Below are 18,050 nucleotides of genomic sequence, written 5' to 3' on the forward strand. Positions count from 1 at the left end.
GATGAGGCCTAACTGGGCCTTATACAAGTTGAATATGACCTCCTTACTCTCGTACTCAATGTCCCTATTTAAAAAGCCTAAGATACTATGTGCTTCAATAACTGCTCTCTCAACATGCCAAGCCATCTTCAATGACTTAAATACATACACACCAAGGCCCCTCTGTTCCTGTACCTCCTTTCGAGTTTCTCCCTTTATTTCTCTCATTATTCTCTCATTATTCTTCCTAATAAAATGAATAACCTCATGCTTCTCTGCATTGAACTTCAGCTGCCACTTGTCTGCCCAACGTTTTGAAGTTCAAGACTATCGTCATCACAGTTGTCAACATTTCCAATCTTCATATCGTTTACAAATTTTGAAATCATGATCTGCAAACTGTAGCCTAGTGGATGATATATAACATCTACTGTGTATTTTCTGTTTTTATTTTAACTGACATCCCTATGATCAGGAAACAGAGATTATTTATGCAGTAGGTTTCTCTGGGAACTGACTCCAATTTCCAGAGAAATAATTTCAATGAGACGAAACAATGAGTCATAACCAGCGTCCACTTTACCCATGGTACAGGCCTTGATCTCACACAATAATTCCATAAGTTGCTATTTGGCCGATCCGAGTAGAGGCAGCAATCTCAAAACTGTGTAAATTAAATGTTCCTGTCTGATGCACGATCAATCACTACTGAAGCGAGATTGTAGTCCAATTGAAGGCTTTAATGAACAAGTAGTTACCCCAGCAGCTCCGGTACAGAATGACTGCTGAGGGTGATACACAGACTCTTATGCTCCGCCTGCTGGGCGGAACCAGCAGGCAGGTTCTACCACTCATACTACAGTATAAGGTACATCCCACCTAGGTACCGCGATACCCCTAATATAGCCTACCACACTGTCTCAAATGTGCTTCACACCATTTCTATTCATTTGCAGCTAAACTCCCTGCTCCAAGCAACAGCTATTGGAAAGAGGAAAGCTGTTATTGAAGTACATGGTGAGCAGGGTGCTCACTCTCTGTGCTACAATTCCTGCTTTAGCAATGAAATAAAAATTAACAACAGTTCGGGACATGTCGGAGAGAAATACTTTGCTGCTCATCAGGTGGTTTTCTGAGACAATAAACAGAAAAGGACTTTTACAAAGTATAGATATTTTATTAGTCATAACATGTTTCTCTTTTACATGAACAAGTAAAGTACAATCGATAACATCTTCTTTAATGAGACTGAGGTCTTCTTGTGTCCACACCAAGCTCGGCCTTTTAGACATTTCATTCATGGTTAGTGTCGGCCTCTTGAATCATCATTGTGTTCCTGTAATGGACAGAATCAACAGAACAGTCATTTTCAGATAGACTGACCGGAATTCTCCGTTCGTTGCGATTCAGTTTTCCCGCTGGCAGTGCATCCCTGTCCATGGGCTTCCTGGGTGGCTTCACTGGGAAATCCCATTGACAAGCGGCAGGAAGATAGAATCCCACCGCCAGAGAATGGCGTGCCACGGAGAAATGCGTAGCTGGGGAATGGGAGAATCCCTCTCCACCAAGTTCAGTCTGGGTTCAATGTTTTATTGTTGGCTGATGATCAAGAGGCAATTCTCTGACACAAAGTCCCAGTTTATACTCACCTTTCTAGACTCCTCCACTGATGATTCATCTGACGTCATCTTTATCTGCATTGAGATAGTAAGGTATAAGTATTTAGCAGTGTTCACAAACTTCAGAATTATCTCCAAAAAAAAGATAAAATAATAAATAATATTACGTTACATATGTAAACGGTACAGATGCAATTCTCCCAAAAAATGACAAAGTTTCATTCCGGGCACAAAAATCAGTGCAAATTGCGCCAAAATCTGATGGTGATCTTCGTCATTTTCACCAGCATTGAACTGGGCGAGGCCTAAACACAAAGGCAAGATTGGCTCCTCAGAGATCGGGGAGCCCTTTAAAAAGAGTGCCCAAACTCAAAGTTAAGTGTCAGGTCTTCTTACCCCCTACATCACCCCCCCAAACCCCCACCATTGACATCGTGGCCCCCGCAGACAAGGGTAACAGATCCAACTCTTGACCATAGAAGGGCAACCCCCCCCAGAACACAAAATGTTGGGTCACCCCCACCCCAGGCATCAGGATAACCCAACCCACACAACCCCATCCTCTCAAGCATCAAACCCCCCTTCCCAAATCGATGACACCAGGCAACATCCGTAAGGGAGCGGCACAACGTTATGTGGGTCACCAAAGGCCCTGCCCCCTTCAGGCCCCTCTTAATCCCCCTCCCCTTAGCAGTGCCAATCTGGCAGTACCAGGGTGCCAGGGGCAGTGCCCCTGCCATGTCTCTGACCACCTGGGAGCTGCAATAGCCTCCAAGTAACCCCCCTCCCTTCCCCGCGACATGGTCATCGCATCTGGTCTCCGTTTGTGGTAGTGATTCATGCCAATGCCACATCATGCCAGCGGGTGGTAACATTACATGTTCTCAGAATAGTAGACACTGGACTAGAGGTCACAGTTAATGCCCAGGGGACATGGATTCAAATCCCATCGTGGCAGTTTGGAATTTTAATTCAATTAATAAATCTGGAATATAAAGCTATTCTCAGTAATGGTGACAATGATCGGGAAGGAAATCTGCCATCCTTATCCAGCCTGACCTACATGTGACTCCAGACCCACAGCAATGTGGTAGATTCTTTTTAAAAAATTTAGAATACCCGATTCTTTTTTTTCCAATTCAGGGGCAATTTAGCGTGGCCAATCCACCTACCTGCACATCTTTGGGTTGTGGGGGTGAAACCTTGGCAGGCACGGGGAGAATGTGCAAAACTCCACTCGGGCTGTGACACAGGGCCGGGATCGAACCCGGGTCTCTGGCTCTGTGAGGCAGCAGTGCTAACCACTGCGCCACCGTGCCTCCCCAATGTGGTTGACTCTTAACTGTCCTCTGAAATGACCTAGCAAACCATTCAGTTCCTGGGAAATTCAGGTTGGGAACAGATGCTGATAACATCCACGTCCCCATAACTATTAAAAAAAAGACCAAACATTTAATCAAGGCGGTAGGTTTGAAGGAGTGTCTTTGAGGAAAGTAAGGCAGAGAAATATTAATCTTCAACATGTGACTATGGAACACTATGTATCCTGATAATGATTAATCCAACTGAATGGAGCCAGAGACAGAACTAATCATCACAGGTTTGAAAACCAACCTAAATCCAAAAAATCTATTGTAATGAAATGAAAATCACTTATTGTCACGAGTAGGCTTCAAATGAAGTTATTGTGAAAAGCCCCTAGTCACCACATTCCGGCGCCTGTTCGGGGAAGCTGTTACGGAATCGAACCGTGCTGCTGGCCTGCCTTGGTCTGTTTTCAAAGCCAGCGATTTAGCCCTGTGCTAAACAGTCCCATCCTCTGTTGCTAATGCGACTGATTTTGTGTTTAAATTAAAGTTTGTTTCAACAAAAAAACACTTATTGGTCAGTGTTATCACACCTGTGGCGCAGTCACCTTTCCTCCCAGTTTTCCACATTACAAATAGTTGTGTTCTCATCTGTGACCTTAACTAAATGTGTGTGTGTGTGTGAGTGCACTCATGTGTGTGTGTGTGTGAGTGTGTGTGTCTATGTGTGAATGCAAATGAGTGTGTGTGAGTGTGTGTGCGAATGTGTGTGTGAGTGCGTGTTTGTGAATGAGTGTGTGTGAGAGTATGTGTGAGTGTGCGAGTGTGTGTATGAGTGCGTGTTTGTGAATGAGTGTGTGTGTGTGTGATTGCATGAGTTTGTGAATGAGTGTGTCTGAGTGTGTGTGAGAGTGTGTGTGCGAGTGTGTGTATGAGTGCGTGTTTGTGAATGAGTGTGTGTGTGAGTGTGTGTGAGTGTGTGTGCGCGAGTGTGTGCATGAGTGCATGTTTGTGAATGAGTGTGTGTGTGAGAGTGTGTGTGAGTGTGCGAGTGTGTGTGTGAGTGTGAGTGTGTGTGAGTGCGTGTTTGTGAATGAGTGTGTGTCTGAGTGCGTGTGAGTGTGTGTGTGCGAATGTGTGTGTGAGTGCGTGTTTGTGAATGAGTGTGTGTCTGAGTGTGTGTGTGAGTGCGTGTTTGTGAATGAGTGTGTGTCTGAGTGTGTGTGAGAGTGTGTGTGTGCGAGTGTGTGTATGAGTGCGTGTTTGTGAATGAGTGTGTGTGTGAGAGTGTGTGTGTGCGAATGTGTGTGTGAGTGCATGTTTTTGAATGAGTGTGTGTCTGAGTGTGTGTGAGAGTGTGTGTGCGAGTGTGTGTATGAGTGTGTGTTTGTGAATGAGTGTGTGTGTGAGAGTGTGTGTGTGTGTGAATGCATGAGTTTGTGACAGATAGTAGGTGGGATTCTCCGTCTCGCCAACCTCGTTTTCCGACATTTACCCAGCGCACATCCTACTATTCTGGGCGAGCACCAAGACGGGGTTTGCATCAAGTGCCAAACAGAATGTAATGCTCCTGGCCCGTGGTACCCAGAGAGGGCATGAATCAGATTAATTCAGTATTTAATATGCTTTGTCAGTTTTAAGCCAGATCCCCCCCCCCCCCCCCCCCCCCCACCCCCCCACCACCCGCAGGGCAGTGTGAAACTGGCAGGAATCTCCACTGGTCTCCACCACCAGAGACTACACATTTTGACCACTCCTGGGGGCTTGGAGGCCATTGGAGTTGTCGGGCGGTCAGGGCACTGCATGGCACTACACGGCCCTGGCACTTTCCCCAGGCACTCTGCTGTAGTGCCAAGGATGCCATGGGGTAGTGCCACAAGGAGCAGGACTTGATAGGGGGAAGGGCCTGAGAGGGGGAAAGGCAAGGGGGGCACGTAGGGGGGCAGGGAATCTGGTGATGCCATATCTGAGTACCGACGGTTGGGTGGGAGGGCCTGATGTTGGCGAGAAGGGACAACGTTCTGAAGGGAGACCGAATCTGGGGTCCCCATGCGAGCAATCCTCGGGGAGGTGGGATAGAGGTTGCTGCCAGTGATGCTGATATGGGGAGTGTGGGGGGGAGGTCCTTTGCTGTCACTTTAAGATTAGGGTACCCTTCTGTGAAGCTGGGTTTGCTGGCCAGTTTAGGCACCGCCCCCTCACTGCTGGTGTAAAACTCCCCCCCCCCCCCAAAGAATTTTCTAAGTGTGGGTGGATTGCAATCTGGATCACGCCCAACCACTCAGTGGGAATTGCACCTCGTTTCCCGCCAGAAATTGCACCTGGAGGGCGATCAGGCGCCCTCATTGCACCCAACTCGGTGACACGACAAGGTCATTAAATCTCACGAGAGGCTCGGAATTCCTCATGAGATATAATGAGCTCTTGCGAGACACCACGATCTGGATCTAACCCTTGCTGGGCACGATCCAGACTTACATATTTAAGTGAGCCATTAGGTTCATTTGAATATGTTGCCGCCCGATTTCCCCAAGGCCCGGGAATGAACGACCGACCCTGGGAGACCTCGCCATGGCACTGGTCCACACAAATGTGGATTAGGTGTAATGGCACCTGGGGAAACTCCAGGGCCTCGGGGGGGCCCCACGAGGTCGGATTCTGTGCAGTGTGGTACCTTAGCACTCCCACCAGCACCCAGTACCTTGGCACTGTTGACCTGGCACCTTTGCTCTGCCACCCAGGCACCCTGGCACTGCCCAGGTGCCACTTCCAGGCTGGCCTAGGCAGTGCCAGGGTTCCCTTCTGGCCGTGCCAAGGTGCCCATGTGCCCGTGCCAGGTATTAGGACCTGAGATTCCTTGCCCTTGAGAGGTGGGGTGAGGGAAGGCTCATGGACCCCTTAAGAGATAGGTTAGAGCAGTGGGGAGATCTGGAGGCCGTGTTTGGATGACCGAGGGGGATCGCAAGATCGGGTGGCATTTAAAAATGGTGCATCAAAATCTTTCTGCACTGAGGAGCTAACATGAGGAAGTGCGGCCTCGATGGGGCGTTCCTTGCCGAGACCAAAATAAACCCCCCAACTGCCTCCCAACTGCCCCCTGTATCCCTGACCCACCCCCATCCCTTTCATTTCGCCCATTGGACACCAGAATAAAATAGTACATTCTTAATGTGAGCTCAGTCCAAAAAGCTGTCAGTAAGACTGGGAAATCCACCACCCAGGAATAACCTGAATCAGCCCACCATTGTAACCAACAAAAGCATATTGAGGTGAGTATGGAATGACCACTAACCTATAGACAGAGAAAAACAGTTAGAAATGGCCAGCAGGCATTTCCTATTGGGACAGTGACAGTGCAGAGGGAATGTAGTGGATGTACTCCACCTGGACTTCAGGAAATCCTTTGACAAAGCACCACAGAGCAGATTACTGGAAAAGACTTTTGGATAAGGGGGATGATTGGATTTGTGCATCACTTGACCTGAAATGTGACATTTTTTACATGTAGTAATGGTGATGCAGGGACAAGAGAACAGAGATTGAGAAATTACCTCTTCACTGCTGTTGATTAATTCTGATGATTCGCCATTATTGTTGAACCTTTCTGCTTGCTTTCTGCGACCTTTTCCCACTTTGATGGGTTTGCTGTGAGCCTTCCCTCCTTGAGTAATTTCTCTTTGATCTTTCGCTCCTCGCAATACTTCATGGTCATTCCTCAACTTCTCCAATAAATCTCCACTACCTCTGGCTTTCTTGAAGCCGTGACACTCCACATCAACATCCAGTACTTCATCAGCTAAATATTTAACACGACTCCTGCATGAAGCTGTCTCCTGTGAAAACAGGAACCATGTGAGGGAAGAACACTGTTATGCGTGACTGCTACATTCTGATGTCTCTTAAGTGCTGCTGCCCAGAACTTCGAGAGAATTCTGAAGCTATTCAGCCCATACTGTCTGGATTGGTTCTCCAAATGAATTATTCACTTAGTGTGATTCGCCTGCTTTCTCCCTGTTGCCACACCCCTGACAATCACATCTTGAGTTTGCAATCTGCTATCCTTTGCTTGAACTGGTCAACGGAGAATGACTGCGACTTGCTCTTGAATTCCTCAGATCTTGCTCTGAAAACATGCCATGGGACCTAGGTCTTGTACACAATGGAGAAGGCCAATGAGAATTAAATCTTTGGGCTAGGTATCAAGCTGTTGAGAAATTGGGTTACAGAGCGGGGTATTCCAGATTTCCCTCTCACTGATTGGCCAGAGTTATGGTCTAGTTCTTCAACTCTCCCAGAAGACAACTTTCGAGTGGGCCGGAAGCATCTCTATTTTGATCGAGGGTATCACAGTTGCATGGGACAGACTGAATGGGGCAATAGATCTTTTGCTAGTTTATTATTTGTTGTATGTGAATAAGTATTTGGCGGTAGGGATCAATTTGGAGTTTCCTTCACTCATTTTGCACCTCCAATAACCCCAATTCCATTCAAACATCAGTGGAAGGAAGATGAAAACTGGAGGCCCTCTACATACATGTGGTTCTCTGACATTACTGAGGTATATGTACAGCAGGGGCCCATTACATACACTGTTCACCTCTCCCAGTTTTTTTACAGAGCTCTGTCTGTTGAGCTTCCCTCCAGTTGCTGCTGCCTCGGTGCCAGCAGTTAACAGGAGCTCCAGGGTGGGTCAGAACCTCATGAACAGCATGTAGGTAAGAGACGCCCAGCCATGAAGGGGTTAAGTAACTCAGTCCTCACAGCTCTTCAACCACTTTCAGTTTTTGTAATGCCAGGAAGTCGCAATATTTACATTCAAATAAAATTGGAGATTTTGCCAAGAAAACTGCAGCATTGAGTACAAAATGTGGATTCCTGTTACCCAAGGCACTGACCGCTTGATATTGATCCGCACCTATTGTGCGGATTTTTAACTTTCCAGCGATATGAAATTATGTTTTTATTCTATTCTGTACAATGGATGAGCCTGATGTTTCAGCAGCTAATAGCAGACATTCTACGAGCTTCAAACATGAGAAATCGAATCAGATCAAATTCATTGAAATTGTTCAGCGCATTGAATAACTGCAAATAACTAATTGGCAAGGGACAAATTCCCTAACCCTGAGATTTATATTGAAGAGACATAGAAGCCCAACAGTCCAGAAGCAGTCCATTCCACCCATCGCGTCTGCACCGATCCTATGAAAGAGCACCCTACCTGGGCACACTCCCCCGTCCTATCCCCAGAACCCCATAATCCCACTTAACCTGCACATCTTTGAACATAAAGAGACAATTTATCATGGCCAATCCACCTAACCTGTACATTTTTGGACTGTGGGAGGAAACCAGCGCACCCAGAGAATACCCTCACAGACATGGAGAGAACATGCAAACTCCACACAGTCAACCAAAGACGGAATAGAACCCGGGTCCCTGGCGCTGTGAGGCAAGAGTGCTAACCACTGTGCTACTGTGCCACCCCTATCATTGAGGGCATCACAGTAACACAGTGGTTAGCACTCTTGCTTCACAGCGTCTGGGGCCTGGGTTCAATTCCCTGCTTGTGGCACTGTCTGTGCGGATTCTGTACATTCTCCCCGTGACTGCGTGGGTTTCCTCCAAGTGCTGGTTTCCTCCCACAAGTCCCGAAAGACGTGTTAGGTGAATTGGATATTCTGAATTCTCCCTCTGTGCACCCGAACCAGGCGCCAGAGTGTGGTGACGAGGGGATTTTCACAGTAACCTAATTGCAGTGTTAATGTAAGCCTGCTTGTGACACTAATATAGATGATTATTATTAGACTTGTTTGAGCTATTTCTGAAAGCAATATTATTCTGCCTCACCAGCACATCCAATGATGACAGATTGGTCGAAGTTGTCTCTTCATTCACTCTAAACCCACCACTTTGGGTAACAGGAGTTGGTCTGTCGGAGACCAACAAGTCCTGAACCCCACCCCATCACAACGTTCAGAAAAGCCAACCCAGCTTCACAGGAAGCTGAATGACTGAGCCTGTGCTGCAAACATCGTGCAGCAACTCTGTCTGGGACGACAAGTCGCCAATAAATGAGACTATTCATTCACTCTATAATGAAAGAAAAATACATTGCTGATCTTATAAAGTGAGCCCACATGGCATACCAGTTTAAAATAAACACACAGCTGGTAAATGGGGTTTGCATTCAGAAACAGTTTGTCATGACTTGGTGTCAATTTCACAGTAATTCACTAACGTTTCCAGTAAAGAAATGAAGCTGAGAATGTTTCTCATCAACTCAGTACTCACAGCAATCTTTGCAGGCCGGAAGTTGCAACTGGAATCATCAAACTCAAGCCCAGAGTTTTTGGAGCAGACAGTTTCTTTTACTGAAAACGCTAAGTCCACATTGTAGGAGAATTTTCCTGTGGGCGACAGCTAAATGAAGAAATAGATGTCAATTATATGTCCTCAAGGAGGGTTCCAGGCGTGCCATGAGATATATCAGTCCCGCCATTGCCAGTAACATGAGGGAGCAAATGTCCTGTTTCCTGAATAACTGGCTCCCCATCACATTGGGGGCTACATTGACGGTTTGTCAATACCTTCCTTGATTTGCACCACGTGACTGATGGTGAACTCCTAGTGTCCTCACAAAATCATCATGGCAGACAACAACAGGGCAGCACGGTGGCACAGTGGTTAGCATTGCTGCCTACGGCGCTGAGGACCCAGGTTCAAATCCCAGCCCTGGGTTGCTGTCCATGTGGAGTTTACACGTTCTCCCCGTGTCTGCGTGGGTTTCACCCCCACAAACCAAAGATATGCATGATAGGCGGATTGGACACGCTAAATTGCCCCTTGATTGGAAAACAAAATGGCAGACAGCAACAAATCGAGGATTTTCACCTCACCCAATTCGCTGGTCTGGGGTCAGATCTGTAGTTTGGACGGTCATAGAAGTTAGAGAATTTACAGTGCAAAAGGAGGCCATTCGGCCCATCAAGTCTACACTGGCGCCTGAAAGAGCACCCTACCTAAGCCCACACTTCCACCCCATCCCCGCACCCAACCTAACATTTGGACGCTGAGGGGCAATTTAGCGTGACCAATCGACCTAACCCGCACACCTTTGGACTGTGGGAGAAAACTGGAGCACCCGGAGGAAACCCACGCAAACATGGGGAGAACGTGCAAACTCCTCACAGACAGTCACCCAAGCCGGGAATCGAACATGGGACCCTGGTGCTGCGGAGCAGCAGTGCTAACCACTGTGCTACCATACCACCCTGTCCTTCCGGTCATGTGTAAATGAATTACAAGTGTATGTTTTAAAGGACTGCTACAAATATGACGTGAACTGAATTGTAGATTAATCAGATCAATAAATTAGCTGATCATGAGTGGTGGAGGTTGTGGACAATGTAAAACACCGGGCGCGATTCTCCGCTGCCCACGATGGGTCGGAGAATAGCGGGAGGGCATCCCCGACATTTTTCACGCCCACCCGCTATTCTCCCCCCCCCCCCCCCCCCCCCCCCCCCCACGGCCGCCCCACGACATGAATCGCTGCTCGCCGTTTTATACGGCGAACAGTGATTCTCCCCAGGCCGATGGGCCGAGTTCCCAGGCCTTTACGGCCATTTTTACGGCAGCAAACACACCTGCTTGCTGCCATCGTAAAAACGGCCGCAACATGCCCGTTCTGGGCATCCAGGGCCCCGATTGGCACAGCTGTACCACGGCCGTGCCAAGGGGGGCATGGGCCCGCATCCGTAACGGACGCGCTCTTTCTCCCTCCGCCGCCCCGCAGGATCAGTCCGCGGGGCGGCCGAGGGAGATGACGGCCCCGCGCATGCGCGGGTTGGCGCCGTCCAATCCGAGCATGCACGGCTGATGTCATCGTGCGCGTCAGCCGGCGTGACGCTTGGCGCGCGGACTTAGCGACGGCCGCTAAGGCCGCGATGCCGTGGTTCACGGGGCCCCGCAGCTAGGAGAATCGGGTCCGGGGAAGGGGCACGGAGGCTGCCGTGAAACACGGCCAGTTTGACGGCAGCATTTGCGGAGAATCGCACCCACCATCTTTGGGCAAGAATTCTCTCCCAGGTCTAAATAATATTAAAATGCGTTCACCGTGCTGAAAATCTCATGCATTCCTTTGTTAGATTCAGCTTTTCCAAAGCTCTCTCCCAGCAACCAATCACCATAAACCTTAGTCTTTCTAAAACTCTGCTACGTCTATCACATTCACCCACTACCCTATGTTCACTGAATTACATTGGCTTATGGTGAAGTAACACTCCCACTTAAAGTTCTCATCCTTTTTTCCGATTCTCATGGCCTCACTCTTCTCTATCTCAGTAATTTCCTCCAGCCCCACAACCGTCCCAGATATCTGCACTGATCGAAATCTTGTATCGATGATTGCGGGCGGCACGGTAGCACAGTGGTTAGCACTGTTGCTTCACAGTGTCAGGGATCCGAGTTTTATTCTCAGTTTGGGTCACTGTGCAGAGTTTGCACGTTCTCCCTGTGTCTGCGTGGGTTTCCTCCGGGTGCTCCGGTTTCCTCCCACAATTCCTGAAAGACGTGCTGTTAGGTGAATTAAACATTCTAAATTCTTCCTCTGTGTACCCGAACAGGCGCCGGAGTGTGGCGACTAGGGGCTTTTCACAGTAACTTCATTGCAGTGTTAATGTAAGCCTACTTGTAACAATAATAAAGTTATTATTATTGGTAGGATGGAGTGTTTGATGGGATTGGGGTATTTGATGGGTCAGGTGTTGATTGATGGAGAAAGGGTGTTTCATTGGGTTTAGGGTGTTTGATACGTTTGACGGTGCTTGATAGGGTTGGTGGTGTTTGATCGGTTTGGCGTGTTTGATGGGGTTGTGGGGGTTTGATGGGGCAGGGGTTGATTGATGAGGTGAGGGCGTTTGATGGGTGGGCGGGGTTTGATACAATTGGGGGTGTTTGATGGGATTAGGGGTGTTTAATATGGTTTGGGGTGTTTGATGGGATGGGGATGTTTCATGGGGTTGGGGGTGTTTAATACGGTTGGGAGTGTTTGATGGGATAGGGGTGTTTGATGGGGTTGGGGATGTTTGATACGGTTGGGGATGTTTTTACGGTTGGGGTGCTTGTGTTTGATGGGGTTGGGGGTGTTTGATGGGGTTGGGGATGTTGATGGGTTGGGGGTGTTTGATGGGGTTGGGGATGTTGATGGGTTGGGGGTGTTTGATGGGGTTGGGGGTGTTTGATGGGGTTAGGAGTGTTTGATGGGGTTGCGGGTTTTTGATGGGGTTGGGGGCGTTTGATGGGATTGGGGGTGTTTGATGGAGTTGGGGATGTTTGATGGGTTGGGGGTGTTTGATGGAGTTGGGGATGTTTGATGGGATTGGGGGTGTTTGATGGAGTTGGGGATGTTTGATGGGTTGGGGGTGTTTGATGGGGTTGTGGGTGTTTGAAGGGGTTGGGGGTGTTTGATGGGGTCGGGGTTGTTTGATGGGGTTGTGGGCGTTTGATGGGGTTGGGGGTGTTTGATGAAGTTGGGGGTGTTTGATAGGTTGGGGGTTTTTGATGAGGTTGTGGGTGTTTGAAGGGGTTGGGGGTGTTTGATGGGGTTGGGGTGTTTGATGGAGTTGGGGGTGTTTGATTGGGTCGGGGGTGTTTGATGGGGTTGGGGGTGTTTGATGGAGTTGGGGTGTTTGATGGAGTTGGGGGTGTTTGATTGGGTCGGGGGTGTTTGATGGGGTGGGGTGTGTTTGATGGGTTGGGCGGTTTGATGGTGTTGGGGGTGTTTGATGGGGTTGGGGATATTTTTACGGTTGGGAGTGTTTGATGGGTTGGGGGTGTTTGATGGGTTGGGGGTGTTTGATGGGGCAGGGGTTGATTGATGGAATGGGAGTGTTTCATGGGGTTGGGGGTGATTGATACAGTTGGGGATGTTTTTACAGTTGGAGGTGTTTGATGGCAGTGGACGTCTGTGTTGGGGTTCAGGGTGTTTGATGGAGTAGGGGGGGTTTAATGGGACTTTGAATGTTTGATGAGGTTGGGGTGTTAAACGGGTTTGGGGGTATTTCATAGGGTTTGGGGTGTTTGATTGGGTTGATGGTGTTTGATGGGATAGGATGTGTTTGATGGGGTTGGGGATGTTGGATGGGATAGAGGGTAAGGGGTGATTGATGATATTGAGGGTGTTTCATAGAATCCCTACAGTGCAGAAGGAGGCCATACAGCCCATCAAGTCTGCACCGGTTCCTGGGAAGAGCACCCTCCCTGAACCCACGTCTCCACCTATCCCCACAACTCAGTAACCCTATCTAACACTTTTTGGACACTAAGGAGAAATGTAGCATGGCCAATCCACCTAACCCACACATCTTTGCAGTGTGGGGGGAAACCAGAGCACCCGGAGGAAACCCACAGAGTCGCGAGGAGAAAGTGCAAATTCCACAGTCAGCCGAGACTAGATTGAACCCAGGTCCCTGGAGCTGTGAGGCAGCGGTGCTATCATGCCGCCTGTTTGATGGGGTCGGTGGTGTTTGATGCGTTGGCGGTGTTTGATGAGAATGGTGGAGTTTGATATGATTAGGGGTGTATGATAGGGTTGGGGCAGTTTGATGGGGTTGGGCGGTTTGATGGGGTTGGGGGTTTTTGATAGGGTTGGGGATGTTTTTACAGTTGCAGGTGTTTGATGGGTTGGGGGTGTTTGATGGCGTTGCGGGTGTTTGATGGGTTGGAGGTGTTTGATGGGGTTGTGGGTGTTTGATGGGGTTGCGGGTGTTTGATGGGGTTGGGGGTGTTTGATGGGGTTGGGGGTGTTTGATGGGGTTGTGGGTGTTTGATGGGGTTGGGGGTGTTTGATGGAGTTGGTGCGTTTGATGGGGTTGGGGTGTTTGATGGGGTTGCGGGTGTTTGATGGGGTTGGGGTGTTTGATGGGGTTGCGGGTGTTTGATGGGGTTGGGGGTGTTTGATGGAGTTGGGTGCGTTTGATGGGTTGGGGGTGTTTGATAGGGTTGGGTGCGTTTGATGGGTTGGGAGTGTTTGATGGGGTTGTGGGTGTTTGATGGGGTTGGGGGTGTTTGATGGGGTTGGGGGTGTTTGATGGGGTTGGGGGTGTTTGATAGGGTTGGGGATGTTTTTACAGTTGCAGGTGTTTGATGGGTTGGGGGTGTTTGATGGCGTTGCGGGTGTTTGATGGGTTGGAGGTGTTTGATGGGGTTGTGGGTGTTTGATGGGGTTGGGGGTGTTTGATGGAGTTGGTGCGTTTGATGGGGTTGGGGGTGTTTGATGGGGTTGCGGGTGTTTGATGGGGTTGGGGGGTTTGATGGAGTTGGGTGCGTTTGATGGGTTGGGGGTGTTTGATAGGGTTGGGTGCGTTTGATGGGTTGGGAGTGTTTGATGGGGTTGTGGGTGTTTGATGGGGTTGGGGGTGTTTGATGGGGTTGGGGGTGTTTGATGGGGTTGGGGATTGTTTGACAGGGTTGGGGGTGTTTGATGGCGTTGCGGGTGTTTGATGGGTTGGGGGTGTTTGATGGGGTTGTGGGTGTTTGATGGGGTTGGGGGTGTTTGATGGGGTTGGGGATGTTTGATGGAGTTGGGTGCGTTTGATGGGCTGGGGGTGTTTGACAGGGTTGGGGGTGTTTGATGGGGTTGTGGGTGTTTGATGGGGTTGGGGGTGTTTGATGGGGTTGCGGGTGTTTGATGGGGTTTGGGATGTTTGATGGAGTTGGGTGCGTTTGATGGGTTGGGAGTGTTTGATGGAGTTGGGGATGTTTGATGGGTTGGGAGCGTTTGATGGGGTTGTGGGTGTTTGATGGGGTTGGGGATTGTTTGACAGGGTTGGGGGTGTTTGATGGGGTTGCGGGTGTTTGATGGGGTTGGGGGTGTTTGATGGGGTTGGGGTGTTTGATGGGGTTGGGCGTGTTTGATGGGTTGAGGGTGTTTGATGGGTTGGGGGTGTTTGACAGGGTTGGTGGTGTTTGATGGGGTTGCGGGTGTTTGATGGGTTGAGGGTGTTTGATGGGTTGGGGGTGTTTGACAGGGTTGGGGGTGTTTGATGGGGTTGCGGGTGATTGATAGGGTTGGGGGGGGTTCGCTGGGTTGGGAGTGTTTGAATGGGCAGGGGTTGTTTGACAGGGTTGGGGGTGTTTGATGGGGTTGCTCGTGTTTGATGGGGTTGGGGGTGTTTGATGGAGTTGGGGGTGTTTGATGGGGTTGCTCGTGTTTCATGGGGTTGGGGGTGGTTGATGGGGTTGGGAGTGTTTGATGGGGGCGGGTGTGTTTGATGCGTTGGGGGTGTTTGATGGTGTTGTGGGTGTATCATGGGGTTGTGGATGTTTGAAGGGGTTGTGGGTGTTTGAAGGGGTTGGGGGGTTTGATGCAGTTGGGGGTGTTTGATGGGGTTGGGGGTGTTTGATGGAGTTGGGGGTGTTTGAGGGAGTTGGGGTATTTGACGGTTCAGGATGTTTAATGGGATCGTGGGTGTGCAATGGGGTTGGAGGTGTTTGGCGCAGTCTGGGGCGTGCAATGGGGCAGTGTTTATGTGCGATGGAGATGAAGGTGTCTGATGGGGGTTGAGGGGTGTTTGATGTGGATGGGGATGTGTGATGGGGCAGGGTTGTGTGTGATGGAGCAGGGTTGTGTGTGATGGGGTTGGGGTGTCTTATGGGGCTGGGGGTGTTTGATGGGACAGGGGGTATGTGTGATGGGGTTGGGGGTGTTTGATGGGGCAGGGTGTGTGTGTGATGGGGTTGGGGGTGTTTGATGGACAGGGATTTTGTGTGATGGGGTTGGGTGTGTTTGATGGGGCAGGGGGTGTGTGTGATGGGGTTGGGGGTGTTTGATGGGGCAGGGGTTGTGTGTGATGGGGTTGGGTGTGTTTGATGGGGCAGGGGTTGTGCGTGATGGGGTTGTGGATGCTTGATGGGCAGGTGTTGTGTGTGATGGGGTTGTGGGTATTTGATGGGGCAGGGATTGTGTGTGATGGGGTTGGGTGTGTTTGATGGGGCAGGGGGTCTGTGTGATGGGGTTGTGGGTGCTTGATGGGCAGGTGTGGTGTGTGATGGGGTTGGGTGTGTTTGATGGGGCAGGGGTTGTGCGTGATGGGGTTGTGGATGCTTGATGGGCAGGTGTTGTGTGTGATGGGGTTGTGGGTATTTGATGGGGCAGGGATTGTGTGTGATGGGGTTGGGTGTGTTTGATGGGGCAGGGGGTCTGTGTGATGGGGTTGTGGGTGCTTGATGGGCAGGTGTGGTGTGTGATGGGGTTGGGGGTGTTTGATGGGGCAGTGGGTGTGTGTGATGGGGTTGTGGGTATTTGATGGGCAGGGATTGTGTGTGATGGGGTTGTAGGTGTTCGATGGGCAGGGATTGTGTATGATGGGGTTGGGGGTGTTTGATGGGCAGGGGTTGTGTGTGATGCAGTAGGAGGTGCTGTTGGATTGGGCAGAGATGGAGCTTTGTGATCATGGGAACAATTGTGTTGGGGATGGAGAAGATTGGGGATTCAATCTGTCCCCTAAAAGAATCACAGCAGCTCTCCCTGCCCGGGCAAAGATTATTTTATGGCCTACTTCCCCTCCTGTTCAGCAACCTGTGTCTACAATCTACCCAGGGGCTACTTAAACGTCATTCTCCAGATGTTAGAGGCTCCAGCTGTTTGGATCACTGAGGTACATGCCTGAGGAGCGCTGATCTCGCCCAGGGTATGAGCCCTGGAAATCTGGTGGTAGTGTTGTAATCAGACACAATCACCTCAAATTTAACCCCATCACTTCCATTATCCAAGGGGAGATCTGTCCTCAACATTTACCTTGGAGTCATTTGCAGAATATGAGAATGGTTGAAAGGCCGTTGTGATTTCCCGAATGTAAATTCTGGAAGCAATTCAGATCTCACTCTCAGCTGTTCCCCTAATTTCCCATTTACATGTTCCAAAATACAGAACTGAATTAGAATTTAACTTCCTGAGCTGCTTCACCCATCAGTGTGAGAACAATATAATATTCAGCTCCTGTTTAATAACCAGTGTCTAACTGCACTCAGTAATATTCTTGTAGACTTTAGACAGTGAAACACACTGAGACCAGGACACACTTACATCTGTCACAGTGCTGCTGATTGTGCGGCACAGATGGCTGATTTCACTTATTTCGTTCAGCTTCATAACTGCTACTCTCAGAGCGTCCTCAGGGTTTGGCACCCCTGTAGAGAGAGCAAAAGAAAGTTGGAGAAAACACTCTCGGAAAATCCCGCTACAGTTTAGCTTTTGACTCAATAAATTATTAACGACCGGAGTAGCGTTGCATTCTTCAGTGAATTTGTTTTACACATTGGTCAAGTCTGAGTGAATGAATCTCACTGCCAATAACTTGTTGTTTTATGAAGTGTGACTCTCTCTCCAGTACCTACCTGAGCAATGGAGGATCTGCACTGCAGCAATGGTGAGGAGTAAGGATTTCATTCTGCCTCTTGTGTGATCAGATGGCTGCTTGCTAAGAGTAAAGGAGCTGCTTCTCTCTCTCTCGCTCTGCCTTTCCCTTGCAGTGTTCAGGCTTTATATCCTGCACCTCCACCACATTCAAACACTGACTCATATTTGCTCAGTTTGGTGATCCTGGGCAGGGGAACCTGCTGCCAATTGGCTGTAATATGATTAAAGTTTCTTCCATTATAGCCAGATGTTCCGTTCTACAAATCTAACAGTTCCGTTGTTAACGTTTCCGACTCAAGAATTAACCAACCAAAGAACAAGAGCACCAACCAGATCCATATTTGATTTTAATTCATTTTCTTTAAACTTTAGTTTTCTTCATTCAAGTTTTCTTTTCACTTAGAATAACGGACTTTTCTACATTGGGAGTTTGTGATTCACAGTTGCAGCATTACTTTCCACACAAATCAACTTCCCTCACATGCCACAAATGATCTCATTTAGTGAGTGTTGTTAATGGTAGGAAGGATTTGGGCAGGATCTCAGAGTGTTGAAAAAATCCAGATGTTGTGGAAGATTCACATTCTTTCTGTTATGAATCACCTTTTGTGTTGTCTCTCTCCTCACCAATTTCCACTCTTGGATTGTCAGGAGAATGGGAATGTCATTATTTACATGGTTGGGGACTTCCGGTGACGGGAATGTGCTGAGTAGTCGCACATC

General features: G+C 49.0%; 1 protein-coding gene across 1 annotated transcript; it reads right to left on the minus strand.

Annotated features, from left to right (window-relative positions):
• Positions 1 to 1,132: 1,132 nt before the first annotated feature.
• LOC119962419 (secreted phosphoprotein 24-like) lies at positions 1,133 to 17,478 on the minus strand. The gene is made up of 6 exons (XM_038790377.1): positions 17,306 to 17,478; positions 16,995 to 17,098; positions 9,200 to 9,328; positions 6,457 to 6,738; positions 1,629 to 1,673; positions 1,133 to 1,315 (listed from the first exon to the last, which is right to left on the minus strand). Exons 1-6 carry the CDS (start codon positions 17,355 to 17,357, stop codon positions 1,283 to 1,285), a joined length of 645 nt encoding a protein of 214 aa, XP_038646305.1. The 5' UTR covers positions 17,358 to 17,478; the 3' UTR covers positions 1,133 to 1,282.
• Positions 17,479 to 18,050: the final 572 nt, after the last annotated feature.

The sequence above is a fragment of the Scyliorhinus canicula genome, chromosome 2, assembly GCF_902713615.1.
Source record: "Scyliorhinus canicula chromosome 2, sScyCan1.1, whole genome shotgun sequence".
NCBI classification, from domain to species: Eukaryota; Metazoa; Chordata; class Chondrichthyes; order Carcharhiniformes; family Scyliorhinidae; genus Scyliorhinus; species Scyliorhinus canicula.